At 38.7% G+C, this 27,651-nt stretch overlaps 1 protein-coding gene across 1 annotated transcript in view; it reads right to left on the bottom strand.

Moving 5' to 3' along the window:
* Nucleotides 1-27,651, bottom strand: part of SRFBP1 (serum response factor binding protein 1) — a 77,491-nt gene that overhangs the window by 6,264 nt on the left and 43,576 nt on the right. Inside the window, exon 4 of the mRNA XM_080362970.1 lies at nucleotides 17,358-17,429. Within this exon, the coding sequence (XP_080219096.1) occupies nucleotides 17,358-17,429 (72 nt within the window). The remainder of the gene's footprint in view (nucleotides 1-17,357; nucleotides 17,430-27,651) is intronic.

Below are 27,651 nucleotides of genomic sequence, written 5' to 3'. Positions count from 1 at the left end.
ACTTTCAGTGCTTTAGTCTGAAGGAAAGAAGATGACACTACAGCTACAGCAGAGCCAGTACCTCTACATGCAGAAGTATTTAATTGGTTTGCAAAAATGTGAATCTTGTTCCTCCACCAGAGCAAAGCAAATCTCACCTGTATTTCTTTTGCCATGGTTCTAGAGCTTACAAAATATTCTTTGGGTATGTCTGCTCATGTTTGGTGTTTGAAGTGCAGAGCATTTGGGAATTCTATTTTTCTTTCTCCTTGAGTCTCTGCTATTACAACTTCATTTCTTCAGGTCAAGAAAAACTGGAAAAATGTTTTCACTGTAGACTGAAGAGCCAGGTCAAAATATGGGTCTATTTCCAAGGGTCACAGACTGGCTTACTTTCAAGCTAGCCTAGCTCTGAGAATCTGAAATCAGAATTCTGATCCCCATGTGACAGTGCTGCATGCTGCCACCAGATTCCTGGGACAGCAAGCTCACATTTCTGAAGATCAAACATTATTTTCTTTGGACATTTTTCTATAGCTGGAAAATCTATTTCTGAACTTAATTAATACACTTTTTCCCTCAGTTACTTCCTGTGGGTTTTGAAAGAATATACCATGAAGTTCAGAAAGCAGCAGCAGTAGCTTCTGTGCAACATCTGGTGTCCTTTAATTAAAATGTTTATAGGAAAGGTTTAAGCATATACATGCCAATCCATATGGAATAAACACATTTTTTCCTTATAGCAAAATACTTCACAAAGACTACTCACACTGATAGACAGTAGTCAAAAAGCTAACAACATGATATTCATATTCCTTACAATTTCCTGTTCTTCTTTTTTTTTGGCACTTCCAATGCTCAATTTATTTTCCCTCAAGTATTTTCCAGTATATAAAACCTTGGCAGAAAATAAAACTTGACAGAAAAATGTCAACTGTATTTACAGGAAGAACACCCTGCCCCCCTGCCCACACCCCAGTATGTTTAATTATGCAGATACTGGAACTGTACACATGTATCCTCATGTGTTCCTGTTACTTCTTGTATTATTTTGCACTATTCGTTTTTAATGCAAGAATGTCCTAGTACTTTCCATAGGAACACTCTCATTCAGTGTGCAAATGAAGCTCTGCAATGTGAAAAGAAGCAGAGGAGCAGGGAACAGTGAGAAGCTGTACGTTACAGAAAGAACCACCTGAATGTCAGAGTCTCCTTAAACTTTTTAACATAGTAAGTGATGCATTATTTCTGTATATAGTATCAAAGATGTCTATCATCACTACCATGTTTCATTAAACTTCATGTGGACATTTAACTGAATTAACTGTACTGACTTCTGTATTTTCAAATCTCTTAAAAGGAAAAGAAACCCAAACTGCATAAACAAGCATTCTTCATCCTGAATGGTAAATGTGCACATAGATGCACAAGCCTCAAAACATAACTTGTTAGTCATAGCATAATAAAGCAACAGTTGTGTATATTACACATCTGCAAACACGCATGCCTGTCCCACATATGGCAGACAAATTTTGTACCATGTGGCAATGATTGGGAAGAGAATGGACATTTCAAGCTTGTTAAGATAAAAACAGATTCACAATGCAAGTTCTGAGATGTGCGGGGCCAGAAGAAGTATGCAATGGCTCTTGAAAGCTGGCAGCACTGGGTAAAAAAAGTCAGGCAGAAGTTGTGTGGGTAGTACCTACTTCATACAACGTAGGTGACAAAGTTAGAACAAGAAACTGCATGTCTCAGGGCACTGGAGGAGACATGATTGCAGGAGTTGAAAGGGTCACCTTGTTTGCATGCTTGAGACAGTAGAGCTTCAGGAAGAATTAAAGGGCAGAAACCTGGGATTAACTTGGGGACATGGAGACTTCTGACCATTCCTTCATTCTGATTACTCTTCCTATTCAAGTCTAGTTTTGTTTGTACCCTCTCTACTATAATTATAATCAACAATAGGGAAAAAAGAGGTCATACATCTATTCTTCAACTGACTTTTGTATAAAGGAGGATTGCCTTGTTACAGGTCTCATCAGAAACAAGACTGCTACTAGAAGAGTATACTACTACAAAAACTACTACTAGAATTTCAACTGGGTCAAAGCACAGTGCTACTAAAGTAGTAATGCTTGGTGGCCTTCCATCTGTCACTTCAGATTGTCTCTCAGTTATTTAAAAGCAATGACACTGAAATGGAGACAATCAGAAACCCCACTGACAAATATGCAGTACATGTCAAAAGCCAAGACAGAAGTAACCTTGAAGCATGTCATACTCAAATTTCTAATCCAACTGGAAGTGCAGTTTTATGTTGAGATTAACAGCCTGTTTTTAAGCATAGAAATGGCAGAGAAAATGCTAAGCATTAAAAAAATAATGCAATATTCAGAGCTAAACCAAGATGTCATTGCAACACGCTTTGTAGCAGATTACAAGAAGAGCTGTCTCTCTACAAAAAAAAAAAAAAAAGGCCTCAGAAACCCTGTTAATCCCCACATTCTTCCCAGAGGTCTAACTAGTTACAGTTGTCCTTTGTAATAGCAGATATGGTTAATGTAGAGTCACAGGATGTCTGAAGGTGCCAGATCATGGCTGTCACCCAAGTCTGTTCCATGACCTCATACTGCTTTGGAACCAGACCCTTCAGAAAAGTTACTTTCTGACTGTGAAATGTTGCTAGTCCTCCCTCATTCTTTATGTCTGTAAGACATACAGTGTGTGGTTTGTGGATGTTAGACATGAAGATTTTGGTATGAGAGACGATTATTGGTATCACTTGTGGCAGCATGTTGTCTTTCTGCTTGTGACAGCAGGATATTGTTTGTTGACTGTGGTGCGTTGACCTTGGCTGGACACCATGTGTCCACCAAAGCTGGTCTATCACTCCCCCTCCTCAGCTGGACAGGGCCATGTTGTGTCTGCTGCTCTTTTCTCTTCAGAGGGAGGAGTCTTCACACTCTTCACCTGCTCAAATGTGGGGTCCCTCCCATGCAAGACAGTCCTCCATAAACTTCTCCAATGTGAGTCCCACCCACTGGTTGCAGTTCTTCCTGAACTGCTCCAGTGTGGGTCCCCCGCAGGGTCACAAGTCCTGCCAGCAAACCTGCTCCAGCGTGGGCTACTCGCTCCACAGGTTCACAGGTCCTGCCAGGAGCCTTATCCAGCGTGGGTTTTCCAAGGGGTCACAGCCTACTGCTCCAGTGTGGGGTCCTCCATGGGCTGTGGGTGGGTATCTGCGCTACCATGGACTTCCATGTGCTGCAGGAGGGTAGCTGGCCTCACCATGGTCTGCAGCATAGGCTGCAGGAGAATATGTGCTCCAGCACCTGGAGCACCTCCTGCCCCTCCTTCTGCCTCCTTCTTACCTGGGTGTGTGCAGGGCTGATCCTCTCACATATTCCCACTATTCTCTCTAGCTGAAGTTGTGCAGGTTTTTTTTCCCCCCTTAACTATGATATCCTGGAGGTGCTACCACCATCACTGATGGGCTCTGCCTTGGCCAGCGGTTGGTCCATCTTGGAGCCCGCTTGACACTGGCTCAGTCGTACATGGGGGAAGCTTCTACCAGCTTCTAACAGAAGCCACCCCTGTAGACCACCTGCCACCAAAACCTTGTCAATGTGGACCCAAAACACTCTGATAATAGGAAGATGGATCAACTAAGGAATACAGTAAAGAGGTGTCTGTTAGATTTGGTGAGAGTTTAAAAGAGAATGGGTCTCCAAAATACATAAATAACAAAGAGCAAGCCCATGACATTCAAAGGAGAGGAACATCAGCACTAAATGCTTCAGACTCTACACTGCAAATGGACAGCCAAAACCTGTCAGATTTATAATCAACTTTTACTCAGTTTTTACTCAAGCTTTCCCAATTTTCTATGTAACATCAAAATTATGGTACAGGTGTTATGAAGAAATAGCTATATAAACTTAAAACCAAGACAGGTGAGAAATACCTATGGCAATTACTTCTGTACAGATCTTAGGAAATCATACAAGTTTCACCAGATTTTATTGGACTACACACAATTTTTAAAGTAGACTGATAAAAAATTTCCAATTGAAGCGAAAATGTATGTACTAACAGATCTAAAGCCTTTGGAAAAAACAAGCAAACAAAGAAACCCAAACAACAACAAAAAACAAAACATAAACCTCAGCAGGACATCTTGTAACAGAACAACAGAAGAAAAACTAAACAATTTCTTACAAAACATCAAGATACACAATAAACCTGAAGTCCCCCTTGGCTTCCTGTTTATTATACAATGCTTACCATAGTTTATATTGGTTTACATTGTTTTCTGTTATCATGGTAATTCAACCATGAAAATGTCTGGATTATTTACATTATTTATCTTTCAAGAAGTATGGAAGTTGAAGACCCATGGCAACTCTGGCACATAACAGAACGTCAAGGTCTGGAGAATCTAGCTGACCTTGCAGCAGCACTGATTGTCAACTAATCACTGATGTCTGCAGACTTTTGAATCCAGCATCAGGCAGAAGCATGAGATTCCTCTAATAATATCAAGGTGTTTACACTGCCCTAACTTCATTTGTATGTCTGGACCAAAGCTGTTCTTTTCCTCAGTTTGTTCACTTAGATTTACCCTCACTCCTCCATCCAGTTTGTTTTGTCTTTTATCAAAATGAGGACCAAGTATAAACTTGTTTCTATTGTCTCCTCTTCTTTTAAAATAAGAATTTCAAGTTAGGTCATAAATTAAAAAAAAAAAAGAAAAGATTTCTTGCTCTTCTTTGCTGCATGCACGATAGAAAACACCTACTATCCAAGCATTTGAAAAAGTTTAAAGCCCTTTTAAGAAGCCTACCACTTTACAGGTGTTAGAAGACCACATTTGATTGGACTATAAAAGACTCAATAGAGTTTCTCCGGATTAACCTGCCACAACTAATTTGACTAACCATGCAAGTGTGAGTCTAATGCTTATTTTTCAGACTGGGAAATGGTCAAAGAGAAATCGGAGTGTTTCACCCCTAACTATCACAGTGAACTATAGCAGAACTTGGCATAAACCCCAGACCTGCCCAAGTACAAATTATGTACTTAATCTTCTACTAATTCTTTCCTTTCTCCTTATGTATAAAATAATTTCTATGACTGTTTCAATAAAGAAGTCAGAGCAAAAAAATCCCGAATAAAGCACGCATGGATTCTTAATTATCTCCTCATGACAAACAGGGTCAGCTCTACATATAAGCTGAAACAGCAAGATTGTGGGAAAACTCAAATGCTGCTAACTCTTTGACATTTCTTCAAAAGCTAGTAGGAATACGTGTTTTAATACTCTCACTTTGGAAGCCCAAACAAACAATGCACACTTCTTTAGGTAAAAAATGTTAACTTCTTAAGGTCATGAAAGAGGACCTAAAGTGAGCACAGTGCCAACTTCCCTCCACAGTTGTGGTCTAACTCATTGTAACTACCAACACTTAAACCCCTGCTGGCCGTTGAGAAAACCTAGAAGCAGGTTGAACATTACTTTATGCTATGGACAAACATATCTATGATGCAGACAAATTCCCAGTGGAAAGCAGTTGTGAACCGAGTACTCCCCATATTAGATGCTAAAAAATTATTAAGAAGTATCTGTAATGTAAAAATATTGCATAATTTGAATTGTATATACAGTACAATTAACCAGTATAAAATATGTACAGTTCTGACCTATAGCAACATAAAATCAAATACATAAAACCTAACCGTATAAAGGCTACATGTTTTTGCTTTGTACAAAATAGATGCATTTCATATTTTTTGACATTTGAACAGTTGAGGCATGATATCACTATAAAACACATGCATCTTGCCAAACTGAATAAAAAATCTTGGCACGCAGCACAGTAAAATAGATGCAATAAAAAACCCCCCAAAACCCAACAAGTAACACAAAAAACAACCAAAACCCAAAACAAACCCAAACCAAAACCCCACAAAAAAACCAACCAACTCCCGTCCTTCAACCCAAATCAGGCAAACGACAATCATATTGTGAAAGTAAACTGGAAAGCAAAATTCGATGAAATAGAAACCCTGAAGCAAAAAATGTACTTCAGAGGGAACAGAAACAAAATGCCTCTTGGGTAACAGGCAGTAATTGGGAACAATGCAAAGAGAAAGGTCTATGTCACGAAATTCACACAGACTTATTCAGAGAGCATAATGAAATTTGTAGGAAAGGTCATATATAAATTAGTTTGACAACAACTATATTTCAGATCTGAAAACCAAACTGACTTTTGCAGAAAAGTGTGAAGTTGAGAGATCATTTGCCTGCAACTGGCAATCTAGAATGAGGGTCTAGAAACTCAAAATAGGCAGTTGTTTATTAACTCCAAACAGGGACTTAAGCTAACCAATCTCAAAATGAAATGTGAAACAATTATTTGGGAAACCAAAATTTAAAAATAAAATTATTACTTATATTTATTATAGAAAAGAGACCAACACCAGTCAGGCTGCGCTGCAAACCAAGCAGGAAACAGAACTGCATGAGAGTTCTCTACAACTTGAATGCATCTGAGCTCCCAAGATCTAGCTGTGCATCACGAGCATGTCCAAAGACTGAGTGAAAACAGATGGTGGCAAATAAACTGGCGAGATGCCAGGATGAGCACCACATGAGTAAACTATTTAACGGACCAAGAAGTTCACAATATTCTGCCTTGGACAAACCTGTGAAGTTTCACAATTGAGATATCCACCAGTCTCCTTATGAAGTCTATTTGGTGACAAAACTCTGTACTGAACTTTCAGGAATGTAACCCTGAGAAATCCATACAATATTTCACTGTAAAACAGATGCTCAGACTTCAAATTATCACTTGTCAGATGCAGCCCAATATAGCACCATATGTATAAGCATATATGACAGACTTTATAATAGAGAAAGTAGACACAGTTCAGATTTTCAAATTTAAAACAGATGCAAAGCTTCAAAACTAGCTAACATTTGAAAAACAAGCTCCAATTTAATCAGGTACATTTCAGATGATTTATAACATAAAGGTAAAAGATTTATCCCTGCCAAGAAAGCCTGTCTTGCTCAGACCTTCACATTTACAAGCGTTGCCACCAGGAACACACTCATATATAACTGCTGTCAGGTTGATGCCTTTAGATAAAACTCTTGGGAGAGATGTACTTAGGTTTAGAGTGCTGCTGAAGGAACTAAATATGAGAACCAGGGATTTGGAGGCACAGATGACTTAAAGACCTCACAAACACTGCACACACTAACCAGGGGTAGGCCACATTATAATACGCCATTCAAAACAAGACAGAATTTCTTGGCATACCACATTGCAATTTTCATGCACAACTGAAAACAGATTTCTTTTCATATATATATATGTTTTTCAGCCACTTTCTGAAAAGACAATGGAAATAATATCCTATTCACTGAAAAGCTATTAAAACATCTGAGATAAACATACCAGTTATCTGGCATCAAAATGTAGATTTTCCATCTTTAAGTCTATTGAGGGAGTATATGCATTCAAAACTAACAATAAACACATGTCAGATATGTATGGAAGCCCTGATATTATTTGAACAAATCAGCAGATAATGTATGTAAAATAAATGGAAATTCTGGATGTTCACATTTTATAGCAGGTATTTCACCATATGACAAACAGAATAGTCGTCTTTATGCTTAGAGGCTCTCGGGCATCTTCTAGGCCATTACTTCATTATTAACTGAACTCTGGCATGTAGAATTTTCCTGATGTATAATCACTCAACCATTTCAATCATTATGCAGTTATTTGTATTCCAAACCCAAGAAAAAATAGACCATCACCCTTTAAATTTAATGCTGTTACATTACTCGGTGACCTCACGTTTCCAATACTTTCTCTTACCTAGTAATCTTGTCATAGAGGGGCAGTATCCTCTAAACTTAATGCTCTCATTTTACTGAGGTGTAACTTATTAATGTAGCCAGTCTTAGCACCTACATTCATTGACGTCCCAATAGATAAGATTTTACTTCAAACAGAATTCTAGGAATTCAATAACATATAAGCTTTCTCCTTCTACAGTTAAGTTTCAAAAAGTTCAAACAATAGTGCCTCCAGCATTTTTCATCTGATTTTCCAATATTAACAGACTGATTGGCTTCATATTGAGCTCCTAATCCCAGAACACTTGTTTGTTTGTTTGTTTTTACTTTTATAAATCTCCATTTCCCTGTTCTGAGTTGCAGCACTTTAAAAACTGATCTGGATAAGAAAGGGGGAAAGAAATCAGAATGGTTTAGTACTTTATTTTTATATGATATGTAATGAAAAACTGAGAGAGTTTCATTTATAAAAATAAAAAGATAGCAGCAGATGTTTTTCATTTTCAGAAATATCAGGAATGACAGATTTATTTTTTTTTCTGATTTTGTAATGCAATTCTGAGTCACACTACGAAGCGTATATACAGAAAGAGCTTTTCCAGTTAGCAATTTGTGAGTAGCTGTCTGCCTTGAACATAGTTGATTACAATTGTTTATATAACATTAAAGACACCTTAACACTTTAAGCTCTTGAAGGAACCAAAATAATGAAAGATTCCAACACAGGTATGTTGTACCTCATGTCCTCTCTCTGTGCACTTCTGTGCCAACACCAACTCTGTGGTGCTTCTCAAAACAAGATCAAGAGGTTATGAACTATGAACACCTTTCCCTCAATGGTACACCGATTTTGGTTTCTCCCTCACACACAAAAAGCCCTGTTGGAAGTTAATGCTTTTAAAATCACCTCCGGTAACTTTGGTTGAAATTGCTCAATAGGTACTAATACTTACTGGATTAGTAACCTTCTCCCTGCCCCTTCATCTGGATGAACTTTGTAAAGCAATTACTTTCCCTATGAATACATAAAGGATGCAATTCAAAGATTGTCTCTTTAGTATCCAAATGAATTAAGGGTAAATGAAAACTCTCACTATTAATGTGTCATAAATTTGTAGCTTCTTTAACCTCATTTAACATTTTCTGTTCACCAACACCGTTCTGATTGGAGGCTGTAGCACATTCATAGTACCAAACTTTTAAGACAGCTGGAACTTCCATTCAAAAGGCCTCTTAGTGTTTCTCTTTTCCTGTAACATATTTGTGCTGTTAGACTTAAAATACAGTGCTTCACAACACAGCACCACTCTCATGCACTACATCCTCCCCCTTTATCCCTGTAAAGATGGTACATTTCATTAATTATCTTGAAGATCTGGTAGAAGGGTATCTATTATATCTGTGATGATGTCGTATATCAGGTACTCTAATTTCTCTCCATTAATTTTTTCAGTTCAAGGATTGATACGGAAGCATTCATAATTTACATTCTTTCTCTGTAGCTTAGTAGTGGAGGGGCCAAGCAACTGTCCCTGTAGGCAGCCCAATCTACCTTCCTTATTTATTGGATCAAGCTGTTCTCTTTGGCCTTTAAGAGACATCCTGAAAAGTAGCCACATGCCCCCTGTTGGTCATGTCATTGTCAATCAGATGCTCTTCCACGCATTTCCCTGCTTTTAGTTTAAGTATTCCGTTATGACCTTTAAAATTTTCAGTTCCAGCAGCCTGGCACAATTTTGATTATGATGCAGCTCATCTTTCCTGTCCAAATTCATCTTGCCCCAAAGATTCCCCCGCCACCTAAATCTCTCCTTCCTATACCATACTTGTGTTGGTGCATTTTGATTCTGGACCTCTGCCTGCCTTTTGGGTATCGGATGAAGCCTGAACAATAATTTGGAGAAGAATACCAAGGACATTCTGGGCATCAGTAACTTCGCCTTCCTTTATTAAAAAAAAAAAAAAGGTAGCCTAACCAACCACCATATCCTGAGAATCTCTCGTTACACTACACTTTTTTTCCTGCATTTTATTCAATGAAAGCATAAACCCAAGATGATTTCTAACATTTTCCTCTATTGTTCCCATGACAGCTCATATCCAGTAAGATATTTACACACATCACTCTTATATTCATTTAAAATAGGAATAAAAGTTGAGTTGCTTGTCTTTTATGAGTGCTGTGATGTAAGTCTTTCTGGTACTGAAAAAGTACAGTCACATGCATGTGAAGCACCATGCATCACACCACCACTACCACAGGCACACATGAACCTAAAAACACTGATCTACCCAATCTACCTTTCTTTTTTTTTGTTTCATTTATGCTCTTTCAAGTATGCCTATTGTATCTGAATTAACTAGATGATCCAAGCCAAATACTGCTTACAAAAATGTGAATTGACTTAACAATTCAGCTTTATTGACAATATGCCTGCCCACATTCTGGTCTGACACACCAAGTAAGCGAAACGAGTATATTAAAACTGAAAGCAATCACATCACTTTCAAGACTGAACCTTGTCTAAGGACAGGAATACACTTTAATAACAATCAGTTCAGCCAGGCAACAACAGTAAGTAATACAGCTTCACAGGAATGCAAATGAGTGGTAGAAAGATCCCTGAACTATTAATTTAAAATTTGACAGGAGACAGCCTTTTTGTGTCACAGATAAACATAGTATCTCTGTGAAAAACTGCCAAACTTACTAGCAGTTTATTTCGGTACTGAACTTAAAAAAGATTCTTTCCAGAATGGACAAAATCCAAGCTGTAATTAAACAGATCACTGCAATTGCTACTCTGCTGTTGAAGATGATGGTAACTTTGGTCTAGTCTATCTCCTTACTCCCAAGCTGTTACAGCCACGTGTGGCAGCGTAGTTTGAAAAAAAAGGGCAAATGGAGAAGAGATGTATAAATTGGCCCAGTAAAGGAAAGAGTTTTGTAGGGGGAAGGAATGGCAAACCTAAGGTAGGTGGGCAATGGACAGAACAGCATAATCAGGAGCCTGAACTCTCCCACTGAAGACTGGGAAGGGACTGATACTGGCTGGGCTAGCAGATAGACAATTGAGTGGAGAAGCAGGGAGAGAGTGGAAAAAGATTTGTCAAAAATCAATAGACAGTTTTATACTGACATAAAACGTCAGTTGCTGCCATAACAACGGATTCTTAGTTCTAAAATAAAGAATTATCTATAAAAGACATGCTAACAGCTTGCAGTTCAGGTGAACAAATTTGGAAGATGAGGAATCTTCAGGAAAAGAAAACAAAACCCAATCAGTCATCCAGAGAACGTATTTACACCTGAATGTGATATTCATCACTGAACGCAAAATTCTTCACTTCATCAGTAGTGTTAGGAAGACCACAGACATTTCTGTTTAACATTAACATCTGGTGTTTGACACGGAAAATTCTCAGGAAACAGTGGTTTCATACATTCAGTGTGACTTACATTCAAACAGAGTCAAAATACTCAGGACAAAAAGAATTCAACTCTGTAACACTGATTCCCAGCATCAAGTCAATTATTTTAGAACATGTTACAGGAAATCGTGCTATTAAATCAATGCAACACATTTCCAAAACCATAAAATGTTGACAGATGCCACTATTAGAGCAAAGTGCATGTGGTATCTGATATGCAAATTAGTACCTTTATTTTCATACTGAAATAAGAAAGGAATGTAACATTTTAAACATGTAGGAAAATAAATGGAGTATCGTTGTTTTACTATTCTCAGCATAAACACATTGGTGGAGAATGGAAATGTCTTCCTAAGTACAAAGCAATACATTCATTCCAAAGCAAAAGCTGATAACAATGTTTCCAAGTATTGATACTTAGAAAGAAGGCAAGGTGGGGGCAATGAGAGATTGTTAGTCTAGGCATGTGCTCATTAAACTACTAATTATCAAATCTTATAATTATGCTCTGATTGTCTATACACAATTTCTAATTTAAAAGAGTGTAACAACCAGAACTTAGATTAAAAAAGAGAATGAGTTTTTCATGGGTCCCTGAAAAACACAAGCCATTCACCCCTACATTGCCAAAATCAAACCACAAAATTAACTTGCATATTATATAAAGCTAATAGTCTATCACATTATTATTACAAAAAACTCTGATTCATACAGTAGTCCTTTCCCTGTGGTTTACGGATTACAAGCAAAATATTTTCATAAGCAAAGAATGTTAAAAATCCACCTAAGTAATTATCTAGTTATGCTGCTATTAAAGGCACTAACAAGAGAAACAGAAGTTTCATATCAATAATAACATCTATCATAATCAGAATGTTTTTGTAATGAGTAGAATACTTCAGAGGGGCTCACGGGGCGGGGAGGGGGGGAGAAGGGAGGAGGTTGTGGAAAAATCCCCCAAAGCCCAGACGAAAGACAGAAACTATTCTGTGCTTGATCCAAAGCCTTTGAAGTTAACGGAAAGTCTTCAATTAAACTGCAAGAGACTTTGCGTCAGGCCCCTTTTATGATTTAGTGCATTTCCTCAGATTAAATACACAGAATCGAGAGGTTTTGTTTATATATTTTCCTCTAGAACATACATTTCTAAAGTAAATTAAGCCAAAGATCACAAGCATATATTTAGGATCGTCAGCTAAAATAGTAACCCTTATATTTTCCAAAGTTAGAAAACACAGATATGACTGTTGCTCGGTGGATGCAGACGTGCTTAATCAAAAGTTCTGTTTGATTCAGAAACCACATCTTCCTTCCCTGCCATACAGTTAAAAACTACTAGCGGTATCAAGTTTAATATGTTCTTAATAAATAAGTGTATTCATTAGTGTATTCATGATTCAAATATGACAGGATTCAGGTGAAAATACAGGACTTAGTAAGAAAAGGTGATGCTTTTCTCAAGGACCAAAGATTAGAACTCAGTGCAAAAAAAAGAAAATTATGCTGCTAAGGTTATGCAAAGATTCTATCTGGAAGCAAAAAATAGAGGACGTGTATCAGTGAATATGTGTTGGTATTTCTGCAAGCCAGAAGCACATGCTCAATTCAAGCTCTGAAAATAATGTATACTGGTACTCTTGTTTCTCAATCAAATACCACAGTTTTTTGCTGTTTCAGTTCCCCCTTCTCCAAAAATCTGAAACTCACTGAATTTGAAGCACAGACTTTATTACTTGGATGAAAAAAAAGTATTTTGACTTAGGGCATGATGGACTCCAGATAATTGCTTGTAATAATAAAGTTCCATTATGCTGGAGCAGAATTCTGTCATTTTCAGTGTTTAAAACACAGGTTTTTGTTGTTGTTTGTTTTCCTCATGTTCTATATACCGAAGACTTATCAGAAAAAAAACTAAAGGAGATGCTAAAATAAGCTAGTCAGTATCTGTTAGCACTAGTGCAAAAGCAACAAAACCAACTGCAGTAATGATGAGGGTGGTCACAGATGGACCAATGTTCCTTTGTTTGGAGAAACAGCACAGATGATGCACATAATTTCTCTAACACTGGAAAAATATTAATACTTATTAACCTATCTACCCTGTCTACCTTAGCTTATCTAAGTTACCTTAAAACTGTTAGCAATAAGTTGAAAATAACAGTTAAGACCTTTCTCAGTTCCCAAGTCAGTTTCTTGCTTGTCATCAACAGCATTTTTCGGATTAGCTTATTTCTAACTTTGGTGTGCTGGAGCACAACAGTAATGAACCAAGCCTCCTGTAAGAGTTCAGGATTTTAAAAACGTTTCAGCAGAGGTGCATAAAGAACTCTTCACCTACAGCTTCTTCTCTTAAAGTAATGTCGTAAGCCCTATAACACTACCATAAATTGGAAAAGGAAGAAGTCTTGAGTAATGTGGTTGGTGACTCTTGCCAACGCACTTTGCAACTATCATAAATTTGATTTGCTTATTAGTAAGTGCTGGTATAAAAATACTGACGGTTAAATCATTAGAACTCAAGTTATAGTGCCACTTGCTAAACACATAGCACACTTTTATCATACTTGACTGAAATCTGTGCAAACTCCTCTTAAGTTGAAAAGTATGCTTATCCATTTCTGAAAAATATATGGGGAAATGTAGTAATGGAACATAAAACATGACCACTATGCAAAACTAATATTCAACATTCCACAGTGAATTAAAAGCAGATTGCCTTTTATCAATGAAAACAAACCTATTCTGAAAATGAAAACAGCCACAGGATGTTTTCCTTCAAATATTTCGAAACTCAAGTTAATGAAAAGGTAAACAGTGTGGTCTGCATTTCATATGATCTAGAATATTGCTAGGGATAGAAACTCTTTTTATTTTTTTTTTAATTGTATGTTTAATAATTAACTGTGGGAAAAGAAGAAATAATATATTGGAAAATTAACTTTTGTTAAAGCATGGAAGGGATGCTTTCTTTAATTGGTGATATGCTGTGGCCAACCAATAGCAAGCGATAGTTTGATGGCTTAGCCACCACTTGTTAATAGTATCGTAATAATTAATTGTACATATTCTTCTTATGCAGCAAGGTTAAAAATCCTCTGTAGTTTTAAAAAAGCATCAGCATCCGCCTATAAACTCGATCTGAAACGTAAGACCAATTCACTACAAGGTGTGAGATTAACAGACTTTCACACCATTGAAAAACTGAAAGCAACAAAATGTGACGTTCATCTACAAGAAGGGCCAGAAGGAGGATCCAGGGAAAATTACAGGCCTTCCAGTGTGACCTGAGTGCTGGGGAAGATCATCCTGAGTGCCATCATGCAGCACATACAGCACAACCAAATGAACAGGCCCAGTCGACACGGGTTTATGAAAGGCAGGTCCTGCTTGACCAACCTGATCTCCTTCTATGACAAGGTGACCCACCTAGTAGATGAGGGAAAAGGCTATGGATGTTTTGTACCTAGACGTCAGAAAACCCTTTCACACTGTATCCCACAGCATTCTCCTGGAAAGGCTGGCACCTCATGGCCATCCAGGGTGTACTCTGGGAGGGATAAAGAACCGGCTGGATGTCTGGGCTCGAAGAGTTGTGGTGAATGGAGTCAAACCCAGTTGGTGGCTGGTCACAAGTGGTGTTCCCAGGGCTCAGCGTTGAGGTCAGTTCTGTTTAATCTCATTATCAATGATCTGGACGAGGGGATTGAGTGCATCCTTGGTAACTTTGCAGACACAACAAGTTGGGTGGGAATGTTGATCTGCTTGAGGGTAGGAAGAGTCTACAAGAGGGATCTGGACCAGCTGGATTGTTGGGCTGAGGCCAATTGTGTAAGATTCAAAAAGGCCAAGTGCCAGGTCCTGCACTTGGGTCACAACCACCCCAAGCAGTGCTACAGGCTTGGAGAAGCAAGGCTGGAAAGCTGCCTGATGGAAAAAGATCTGGGGACGTTGGTCAACAGTTGGCTGAATATGAGCCAGCAGTGTGCCCAAGTGGCCAGAAGCACAGCAACAGCATCCTGGCTTATATCAGTAATACTGTGGCCAGCGGGACCAGGGAAGTGATCATCTCCCTGTACTTGGGACTGGTTGGTGAGGCCCCACCTTGAACACTGTGTTCAGTTTTGGGCCCCTCACTACAAGAATGACATTGAGGTTCTAGAGAGAGTGCAGAGGAGGGCAACAAAGCTGGTGAGGAGCCTAGAGCACAAGCCTTATGAGGAGTGGTTGAGGGAACTGGGGCTGTTTAGCCTGGAGAAAAGGAGGCTGTCTACAACCATCTGAAAGGAGGCTGTAGCATAGAGGGTGTTGTCTCCTCTTCCAAGTAGCAAGTGATGGGATGAGAGGAAGTGGCTTCAAGTTGCGCCAGGGGATGTTTAGATTGATATTAGGAAAAAATTATTCAAGGAAAGGGTGAAGAGGCTGCCCAAGGAAGTGGTGGAGTCACCATTGGAGTTTAAAAGATGTGTAGATAAGATTCTTAGGGACATGGCTTAGTGTCAGGGTTAGGCTAATGGTTGGATTCTATCATCTTGAGTGTCTCTTCCAACCAAAATGATTCTATGATTCTATAAATAACAACAGTTCTACAACCAGAAATAACTCCATGAAGACACATGTATGACCTGTTTTCAAGAATTATAGCTAAATGAAAACCTATTTTAAGTAAATATGGAAAGCATACAGTCAGCCATCACTATGAATACATCAAAAATTATGGGACATAATGAATTAGTAAGATTAATAACATTCCTCCTGTATTCTTAGCAATAAAAATATCTTCTTAGAAAATAAAATTTCAACTGTAAACTCTTTTAAAAACATAGCATCAATTATTTCATTTTGGGGCTCCTATACTTTATGCAACCAGCATAGGCCTGATGCATTTGAATCCTTGGCAGAAGAATCTCCTACAGGAAGTACCAAAATATTTTATTGTTTGCATTTGGCATCCATCTTCAAGCATTAAATCCCTCTCCACATGTGCTCACACTTCCAGAATCTTTACTTCTGCACCATTTCTAACATTGCAGTAACCAGTTTCTGAGTAGCTCACGTTCAGACTGGAAAATTTTGGTCAAATAAATTTAAAAGAAGAATGCTGCTTTTTAGTTCCATGTCAGTATATCTGTGACCTTTTCCTTACCCTCTTCTATCATTAAGAGAAGGAAAACCAATAAGATGCTTTCATCCAAACACTACTCCAGAAATACCAAACTCCTACGATATTTTCCTATTGACTTGATTTTGCTCACATGAAGCATGGAAATCCTGCTGCACATTATGCTAATGGCTGAACTATATCACACATAACTGTGCTTTGCAACAGTGTTATATTACAAACTAATGATGCCATTATAGGAGGAAATGACCAAGTTATACATTAAAACTTCGCCTGCAAACAATAAACATTTCAGGCTTCAGACTTCCTCAGTGGATCAACCACACATAGCAATTTAGGATGAAGTAGTGAAAAATATATAGCTACATGTATTGATATTTTTTGGTTCAGAATTGCACTCTGGCATCACTTCTCCAGCACATCCCTTAAAACGGTATTATTTGTGCTCTTTAGAACTTATTTTACAATGTCTTGTCTGTTCTCAACCTCAACTGCTTATTTCAACAAGCATCTTCTCACTTATACGTCTTAATCTTTTACAGATATCATTAGTCAGACAGTTAATATTTAATAACATACCACCAGTGGGCTTCAGGAGAAACACTACCATATGTATGTAGGATATAAACAAACTAAATCTATTTATAAAGACTCAAAAACCACTACTGTGCTTCCTGGTATTATATTCCAGTTACTAGGGATTAGCCCACCAGCTTAGATGACAAGCCACTTGTACTAAACTGCTGTACAATTTTTTGTAGATATGTCCTAGTTGATGAATTTCTTTAGAAAAGGAAGTAAGGTCTACAACAAAGACAAAATATAACATACAGAACACAGTGTGCAAATGTATGTGCTCCTACCCACATAGGTACCTTTTCCCAAGGAGTGCTCTCACTCTCAGAGAAGCAGGAGAAAGAAAATAAAAAAACCAACAAGCCTTACCTTTCTGCACACACTTTCAAAATTAACTTCTGTCCTAAGAGCAAGTCTGGTAACTTCATCCGGCTTTATATCCTGTGGATGAAAGATATATTTATTCTTCTTATGGTCAGACTTTACAAAATCTTTATACGGTTCATCTTCCTTATAAACATTCTAACTTAATGGCATCTTCCCCTGATCTCTTTTAAAGGAAGAAAATAGGGGAAGTCAACCTCAGAGCCTTTTATGAGGACATAACCAGGTGGATACATGATGGCAAAGCAGTGGATGTGGTCTATCATGATGTCAGTAAAGCATCTGACACGGTCTCCCACAGCATCTTCACAGCTAAACTGAGGAAGTGTGGTCTGGATGATCAGGTAGTGAGGTGGACTGGGAACTGGCTGAAGGAAAGAAGCCAGAGAGTTGTGATCAATGGGGCAAAGTCTAGTTTCTAGGAGTCCCTCAAGGGTCGGTACTGGGACCAGTACTCTTCAAAATATTAATCAATGACTTGGATGAGGGAATAGAGTGCACTGTCAGCAAGTTTGCTGATGACACCGAGCTGGGAGGAGTGGCCGACATGCCAGCAGGCTGTGCTGCCATCCAGCGAGACCTGGACAGGCTGGAGAGCTGGACGGGGAAAAAATTAATTAAATATAACAAGGGCAAGTGTAAAGTCATCTGGGCAGGAGCAACCCCAGGTTCCAGTATAAGTTGGGGAATGATCTGCTGGAGAGCAGTGTAGGGGAAAGGGACCTGGGGGCCCTGGTGGACAGCAGGATGACCATGAGCCAGCACTGGGGCCAGGAAGGCCAATGGCATCCTGGGTGTATTAGAAAGGGGGTGGTTAGTAGGTCAAGAGAAGTTCTCCTCCTGCTCTACTCTGCCCTGGTGAGACCACATCTAGAATATTGTGTCTGGTTCTGGGCCTCTCAGTTCAAGAAGGACAGGGAACTGCTGGAGAGAGTCCAGCGCAGAGCCATGAAGATGATGGAGGGAGAGGAGCATCTTCCTTATGAGGAAAGGCTGAGGGAGCTAGGTCTCTTTAGTTTGGAGGAGACTGAGGGGTGACCACATTAATGTTTATAAATATATAAAGGTTGAGTGTCATGAGGATGGAGCCAGGCTCTTCTCAGTGACAGCCAATGATAAAACAAGGGGCAATGGGTACAAACTGGAACACAGGAGGTTCCCCTTAAATATGAGAAGAAACTTCTTCACAGTGAGGGTGACAGAACACTGGAACAGGCTGCCAGGGGAGAGGTTGTGGCTTCTGCTTCTCTGGAGACATTCAAAAGCTGTCTGGACACAGTCCTGTGTAACCTCATCTAGGTGTTCCTGCTCTGGCAGGAGGATTGGACTAGATGATCATGTGAGGTCCCTTCCAATCCCTAACATTCTGTGATTCTGTGATATAGAGATTTCTTTTGTGTGTATGTAAATACTACTTTTTCTGACTTTCAAAACATTATTTATACCTAATCTATTACTACTACTGAGGGCAACAGAGATTTTCAACAGCTAAGTATGCAGAAGGTGATTTTATTTATAGATATGTTTAAATTGCCTGTTTTGTTGTCCTACAAATAAGCTTTCAAAGGTTTGAAATGCCCCACTCTTCTTAGACTCTGCGGTTATGTCACACCTTACCAACATATATGAATATATGTTTAAGACAATGAAAATGAAGTTGAGATGACCAAAAAATTATTTTTTCTGGAGAGACTGACTACACATGCAGTTTTCATTGCTGGACTTAAGCATTTCCATTGGCAACTGAAATAGAGGAATGAAAACCCTGAACAAATGGATTTTGTTAAAACTTGAATATTTTGTGAAACATGTCCCCATGGCAAATTTCTTGTTATTTTATAATACATATTTTATATACAGTGTATTACAAAAGCCCTATTAACCTTATCAATTGAATGTACTGAATATTGGCTTAGGATGCTCCATCAAATAAATCATGCTACATATCAGTTATTTGCCAGACAGCCATTTTAAAAGCAGTGTAATGACTGTTATGTAGACCCCAAATAACTTTCACACATTCATAGTTTGAAAAAATGAAGAAGTTTGTAGAAAGAAATCTTTTTCTGATAGCTTTCATCTACATCTAGCCACAATGCTGGTGGCTTCAAAATGTGAAAAAAAATTATGTCTGCTAAATTTCTCAAACTATAGTAAAGTGGATGACTTAAATATGAAATACAATAACTTTGAAAAACTTGTGGTCAATAAAGAAGAAGAAAACCTAAACTGGAAGTACCCATGCAAAGTATTATTGTTAGAGAAAATGAGATGTGTCCAGGTGTTTAGATCTGGACATGAAAGGTGCTAACTGAAAACCCTTAAAAGCAACTACTGTGACTGTTGGCTCAGAAGAATTAATGTGTTGTCAAATAGTCAAATGCAAATCAAATTACAGGAGACACGATAATTTATAAGTGTCTATAAAAAAAAAGTACTATATAATAGGAAAAGGCTTCCATATTCAACTACTAAATGATACTTGTTCCTTTCTTTTTTTTTTCCCTACTTAATCATTCTTGATAAGTATCCCAACACTCTCACTTAACATCCTGCTCCACTGCTAAGTTTCCATATTCTGTTCTGTTTCTGTCCTAAATCTGCAGTAGTCTGCACACTTACTTAGATGTAATTTCAGGAAGAACCAAGTAGCTTACTTTCTTATATATTTCTCACACATTGCATTTCAAAACCTTACGTTGTCCTTCCTTCTATATATTAGATACCTTACAGAGAGTTTTCATCTTACTTAGATCTTTAAGGTGTTGGGCAAATTGCATATGCCTTAAAACTATAAGCAGGCATATAATAATTGGAAAAAAGTAACAGAATGAAAATAAATTAATTTAAAAAATTCTCTTTTTGTGAATATCAGAAAAGCCTCCTGATAGTGAGGTCTAGAAGTCTGCAAAATCATCTCCCAAAGGTACTGATGGAAGCCCAATCACTTGGAGGGTGGAATCCAGACTGGAAAAACACTGGTGGATGTAGGAAACAATCTTCTACTGGCAGATGGACAGTTGGATGACCTAATAAAATGCTGAGATGGAAAAGACCTGTGATTCAGTTTTCCATGACTTTCCAAAGCATTTCACAGATGGTAAAAGTAGGACACAGTGGTTAAGTGACATGCTTACTGTCACATAGCTGGTTGGGGGCTACAGGTGACGCTCTAGAACCCTATACTATTCATTAAATCAAGCTGTTGCTTTATAAAAGAAAAAAGAATTTATTTGATCTTCATCTCCACTAAAACTTCATATTTCCATATTTAATTGCAACAACATGCTTCGGAGGGGAGGCAGGCAAACTTCAGCAATCCCTACACAAGAATGTCAGAGGTTTAATTTTGATACAACAATATTGCAGAACTCCCTTAACATTGCAGAACCATGCATAATAATGGAGAAAAAAATTACAGTTTGGAATGTGAAATCATTAATGAAGCTTCACTGAAATGCTTAGTATATAGAACAAGGCCACAAATCTCCTGTTAAGACTTAAACCCCCACATTTATAAAGCATCTCCTTCTCTTAGATTTAAGGCAGAACAAGCATTTGTGACTTATATAGTCTTCAGCAACATCCAGTTTTGTAAAAACAGCCATGTAAGTCAAGTTATTGGAATAAAGAAATGTTTCTTCTGTGTCTATTAATGGTCAGCAGCAGACAGGAAAACAGAAAAAGCATATAGTGATATTTTTCTCAGCATACTTTTATCAAGTCTGAGATGCATGTAGCTCAGAAACTCCTGACTCCCAAAGAGAACACTTGTATTATATGTCTACTATGAAAACTTATTTCACCAGTTACGTTAATGGATGTCACAAGTTACTGCCACCTCCAGCATCTCTGGGACCAGTCCATGGATTCCTCCTGCCCTGCTGCTGGAGGTCTCCATCCCAGGTCCATCAACATGACAGTTGCTTTTGCATCATCAGGTTCAACCAGATGTGAAGCTCAGCTAAGCAGCTAGCTGCTACAGACAAGGCACTACCTTTGACAGCAACCACACGTAATGTTTCCAGGACTCACATGAACTTCAGTACAGTCAGCTAAGACCCCTTCCTCGTTTTTGCCTAGTCAAGATTGAAGCTCACTATTGAGAGTATGTGCTCCCAACTCCCATCAGATTCACAAGCACATGCACATTCATGGATCCCTCAAATACCAGCAAACCATATCACTCTGTCCATCTAATACTTCTCGGCCTGGGTTCAGAGCCCTTTCATCCATTTAATGGGCTTCCTACTTACTGGCTGGCAGTAAGTCATTAGTAGGCAGATGTGTGCACTCACACTCTTGTATTACAGATACTCTTGTCTTACAGGCTCACAGGTCCCTGCCAAACACCAGCACAGGCCCTCTACCCACCTGATAACTCTGCCCAAGCCTGGCATCTCCCACTCACTGCTAGTCCAACTTGAAGTTTGCCAGTGTATTACACATACCAAAGAAACACATATATGGGGTCAACCCACATGGCATGGTTGAAAATACCAACAGCTTGCCTGCCCCTGTCAGCAGCAAGCACCAGGCTGCAGTCCCAGTCAAATGCTGCAGAGAGCTTCACTTGCTTGTTTCCCCTCAGTAGCTTTGCCCAGGATACACATTGTTGCTATCTTCCCAGCTAGGACACAGCTGCTCCTGCCCCCACGGCTGGGGCCAAAACCATCCCCTGCCCCTGTTGCTGACACCACAGGCTCTAGGCACCTACACCCCTGGTGTGACTCCAGTTGTTAGCCCCATATCCACTCATGCCAGTCCTCCCAGTAGCTGACACTTAATTCTTACTGCACTTGCACACACAGCATAAGGAGTGAGATTACGTGGACAGTTAAGAAAAGATTTATAAAGATGACAGAATGTGGTGCTCAGATAAAGGGCTTGGTCAGAGAAATGTACTCACCAGCCCTGGTTGGGATGGACCGCTCCAATACTCACTCCCACCTATGCCCCCTAAACATTATTTATTAACTTTAGCACAGTTCACAGATACCCCCATATTCCAAAATAATCACGTTCATCTTGTTTCCCCTTATTACCAGTTGTAAAGTACAGGCTTGCCTTCCCCAAAGCAATACCAGTAGTTTCTTAATGGCCTATTATTTAGTGACTGGAGACATTTTGTCTTTGTCACTGCTTCTGTTATCCCCAGTCTACTAGTTCTGCTCCTCTGTGTTTTTGTTTACCCCTTCACCATAAGCACTGACAAGGTTCAAGCCTGAAGGCTCGTAACAGAGAATGCTCTCACCACTTCCACATGACATATTGACAATCATTGGACTAGATGATCTTTTGAGGTCCCTTCCAAGACCTAACATTCTGTGATTCTGTGACCTAACAGATTACTTACTACTTTCTGAAATGATGCTTGGTGTCATAACATTATGTGCCAACAAGTTTCCAAGATCAATTAAGTGTTATGTTCTAAGTGAAGAGGGAATAAAAAAGTTTAGAGGGAATTTCACAAAGTATTTCATCCACAATTATCCCAGATGAGGTAAATATAGACAAAGCCTTGCTACCAACCAGACAACCTCTTATTGAAAATAATTTCTGGAAAACATGCCTAGGTGGCAAAGGCTTGTTGTAAGCAACAAGGGGAACAGATAGTTTTCTTTTAGTTAGACTTATCCTTATCTCAACTTCTGTCATGAAACGCTTTAAGAGACAGGGCAAGGGAAGGCTCTCTGCAGGCTGATGTACACAACACAAAACACAACAGTGTGCATACTCTGTGTGCAGTTCTCTTTATTGTGGTGCCTGAGCTGAGCCAACAACTTCCACAGGAGCAACCAAGACAAGATGGGGAGGTGGCAAAGGTGACAGAGCAGTGGCAGCAGCAGGACCAGCCTGACTCTCAGGACTGGGATTTGCATAGTCTTTCAGTGATTTTCACATTGTGGGGACCAAAGCTCCTCCAGGCGTTGGCCACTCGAGCAGCTGCTCTGCGCTCCAGCAGGCGGGCGTTAGCAAAGTGACCTGTCAGCCAGTTGGACCTCGTCACAGCTGCAGGCAGATGACTAGGCCTTGGCCCGAAATTACGCTGAATAAACAGGATGTGAAAAACTACTGGATGTGACATAAGAAAACTGCTGGATGTGACAGATAATGCGAGAAGCTGATGGAGCAGCTGGATTTTACTGATCATTAAAGGAGAGTTACGTGAAAAACAGACAAGCTCCATGGAAAGCTGAAGAGGAGTGCTGGGCAGCTTGCAGGGGCAGGGGGTGGGAATCTTGAAAGGCTGATGGTACAAAGGTAACTGTACTGGTAATAGCACATGAAGCCAAGACTGCCTATTTGGGGAAAAGTATGGTTGGGAAAAAAAACTGTCCTGAGCTGGGAAAAGGGAGCACTGGGGCACAGGAAGGGATGTGGCAGCATGGAGTGGGGCAGCTGGAGTGCTGCCATACAGCTCTGCTGAAGCCAGTCCCAGTACCAGAGACAGACAGCTCACCCCACTACTTACAGAAACTCAGAACAGCAAGGTTTGATTTTTTTTTTTTAAATGATGAATTTATTTAAATAAGCCATAACTGTCTTAAGCCATAAATAAGCCATAACTGACAGAAAAGCAAGGCTATACTGAACGAAGTATGTGAAGCACAAATGGCATCTGAAAATATGATTTCATGCTGACATTTATAGTGGTTCCTCACATGACACTTCATGGAAGTGATACTGAGGAAGATAGAGTTTCTAACTTAACAGGCATGGAAATGTAATTTATTGAAGAGCCTTCAGAAGATGTGAAAGACACAAAAGAACTCTTGTCAGATGAGGCTTTGGCACACCTCAGAAAGGCAAGATTGTTCACATAAAATGTATCCCCAGTTATGCTGTCTAAAGCAGTTTTAGATGACTCAGGAAAAAGTTAGCTTGCCAGTTGTGGTCCATGGAAGAAATTTTAGAGTCCTCACACTATTAAAAACTACCCAAATTCAATTTCATTTTGACTAGGATTTTCCTTTTACCTTTATAATGTAATTAATTATTTTTCCTCATTTTTTTCACATTTTCAAACTGTACAAGTGTTAAGCCTTTCCTTGTGAAATCACTCCAGATCCACCATCTTTATAATATGATTTTTGTGTTAAAATGGAGAAATTTCTTAAAACAAAACAAAACAGAATCAGGGTTTACACAAGTAGATAACAGAACACCTATACAGAAAAATTCAAATATTTCTGGTGAAATCTCAACTATAGCTACCCACTACTGCACTTACATCTTTTAAAACTTTATCATGATTTTTGTCCTTGAATAGCTATTTGAGAACACTTTCTTGCAAGCTTTCTTGAATTTTTCCACAGCATTCAGTCTCATTTTGCTGTTTCCCATCATTTTCTAGGTTTCTTAGTGAGGAAAAAGGAGCAGAAATAAAACAAACTTAGTTTCAGAACAGGTCTTCAGTTTCTTTCTTCTATAACTGAATAAGTGCATGGCTTCCTGTTATAACCAATTTGTTAAGTATTATAGTTATTCAGGGCAAAATAGTCTTTGACTCTCAGCACAAATACTATCACTGGGAAAGTACATACAAATGGGATCATGCACACAAGCATCTTCAAACTAATGAAACACATCAGCCATGATGCTTCTGAAAGTTTATTTGCTTTTCAAAAAGAAACTAAATCCATGATAAGTGTACAAGCTTGCTTCAGCTATGAAGGTCTGTTTTCAAGAAATGCAGTACTCTAATTGGTTATACCAAACTGATTTTGAAGAAAAAGTGACACTTTCTTCCCCCGACAGTTTACAAATCTAAACCCTTTGCCAGTAACTGTTACCCAAATATAAAACCACACATACATACACACATATCCAAGAATTGCTACAGATATAAGTCTCACTAGTGGACCACCATAACTAACTAAATAGCACTCTATGTAAGAAAATAAGTATTATGTTGGTGCAAAAATAATTGTGGGTTTTGCATTGTTGAAATTTGCCATTTGATATTGGAATACAATCTTAAATAAATGTGGTTATATTACACCTCATTTTAATGTGCTTTTCTCACTTTATGTTTTTTTGCTACTGACTTATCACTTGCTGTTTATTTTATATTTATTTTAGACTATGGAAATGATGTTAGACAACAAGCAAATTTGTGAGATTTTCTTATTTGAATTCAAAATGGATACAACTCATGATATCAACAACACATTTGGCCCAGGAACTGCTCACGAACGTACAACGCAGTGATGGTTCAAGAAGTTTCACAAAGAAGAGGAGAGCCTCGAAGATGAGCATAGTGGTGGCCATCAGAAGTTGGCAACAACCTGTTGAGAGCAATCATGGAAGCTGATCCTCTTACAACTACACAAGAAGTTGCCGAAGAACTCAGTGTTGACCATTATACAGTTGTTTGGCATTTGAAGCAAATTGGAAAGGTGAAAAAGCTCGAGAGGTGGGTGTCCCATGAGCTGACTGAAAAAATAAAAAAAAACCCCATCATTTTGAATTGTTGCCCTCTCTTATTCTACACAATAACAACGAACCATTTCTCGATTGGATGGTAACATGTGACAAAAAGTGGATTTAATATGACAAACAGCGACAACCAGCTCAGTGGTTGGACAGAGCACTTTGAGCACTTCTCAAAGACAAACTTGCACAACAAACAGGTCATGGTCACTATTTGGTGGTCTGCTGCCAGTTTGATCCACTCCAGCTTTCTGAATTCCATCAAAACCATTCCATCTGAGAAATATGCTCAGTGAATCAATGAAATACACTAAAAACTGCAACACCTGCAGCTAGTACTGGTCATCAGAAAGGGTGAAATTCTTCTCCACAACAACACCCGACTGCACGTCGCACAACCAGCGTTTCAAAAGTTGAACAAATTGGGCTATGAAGTTTTGCCTCATTTGCCATATTCAGCAGACCTCTCGCCAACTGACTACCACTTCTCCAAGCATCTCAACAACTTCTTTCATGGAAAATGCTTCCACAACCAGCAGAAAATGCTTTCCAAGAGTTTGTTGAATCCCAAAGCATGGATTTTTATGCTACAGGAATAAACAAACTTATTTCTCATTGGCAACAATGTGCTAATTTTAATGGTTCCTGTTTTGATTAATGAAGATGTGTTTGAGCCTAGTTAAAATGATTTAAAATTCATGGTCCAAAACCATGACTACTTTTGCACCAACCTAATAAATCCACCCCCTAAGACATAGTCCCCCAAGCCTCAGTTTTACCAAATGTGAAGCCAAGATGAATAGTATTGTCAGTAGGGGAATTCAGGTAAAATCAGTAAGCAGAACAGAAGGACAGAAAATTTAAGCTGGTAGGTAAAAGTCTAGTATTGCCTAGTTAAGTGTGCCTTAAGCTTATTAATAAGTTTATTAAACAGATCAGCACTATATTGACATATCTGCTTTATTAAAAAGTCACTATGTAATTTACCAACAGACAAAATTAAGCACTTTAAAGAAGCTGGCTGCTTTCCTGACAGTACTTACAAACTATTATCAACTCACGTCTCAAGCCCCCTTTCGAGTAATTAAATGTCCCCAACTTCGTCTACCACAGAATGAAAATTTGTCCATATGTAAACTCTGTAAGTATTTTCCGCATTTGCTCTCTTTTTTAAACTACAATTTAAAAGATAGGAATAGAATGGGATGCAGTATCTGTCTTGGTAATATCATACAGAAGAGAAGAACTCTTATTCTAGACGAAGAGCCCATAGCCTTCCTTACTCCTGGAAATTTAATCTTCCATTTGGCTTTACTTTTTTCCTCAGTGGAATCCAGGCAATCCAGGTCACTCTCATCTTTATCCACCACCTTTAGATTACATAAAATCCTTCCAGAGAGGTCCACTGATTTGTTTCAAATTTCCCAAACTGTAGCCTGATGTTAGGTAAACACAGAACACTGTATTTGGTACTTGGTTTTGCTTGCACTTTCCGCAGTAAAGCTTTTGACAACTAAAGACAGTTTTCTTTTAATGTTTTCCTGCTTTGTTGACTGTGACAAGTAATCCTGAAAACCCATTCATGTCCTCTGGCCAAATGACAACATAAGAACACCTGTATGATGCAACCGCACCATTTATTTTACTTGGTGCTAAGAAAGAGATTGTATAATCATTAAATGTTTCATTCTTAATTACCTCTATATATATATGGACACATTATCACTAGTTTGATACTAAAATTTCTGTTGCTTGCAGACTCTAGAAATCTCCACCCATACATTTGTACTAAAAATTCAGCACCATCTGAAAGCATGGCAAGTAAAAACCAGATTTTTTCATC

Source organism: Nesoenas mayeri (genome assembly GCF_963082525.1).
Source record: "Nesoenas mayeri genome assembly, chromosome: Z".
In the NCBI taxonomy this organism is placed as follows: domain Eukaryota; kingdom Metazoa; phylum Chordata; class Aves; order Columbiformes; family Columbidae; genus Nesoenas; species Nesoenas mayeri.
Note: the sequence above shows the minus strand (reverse complement) of the source record. Positions and strands in the feature narration are given on the sequence as shown.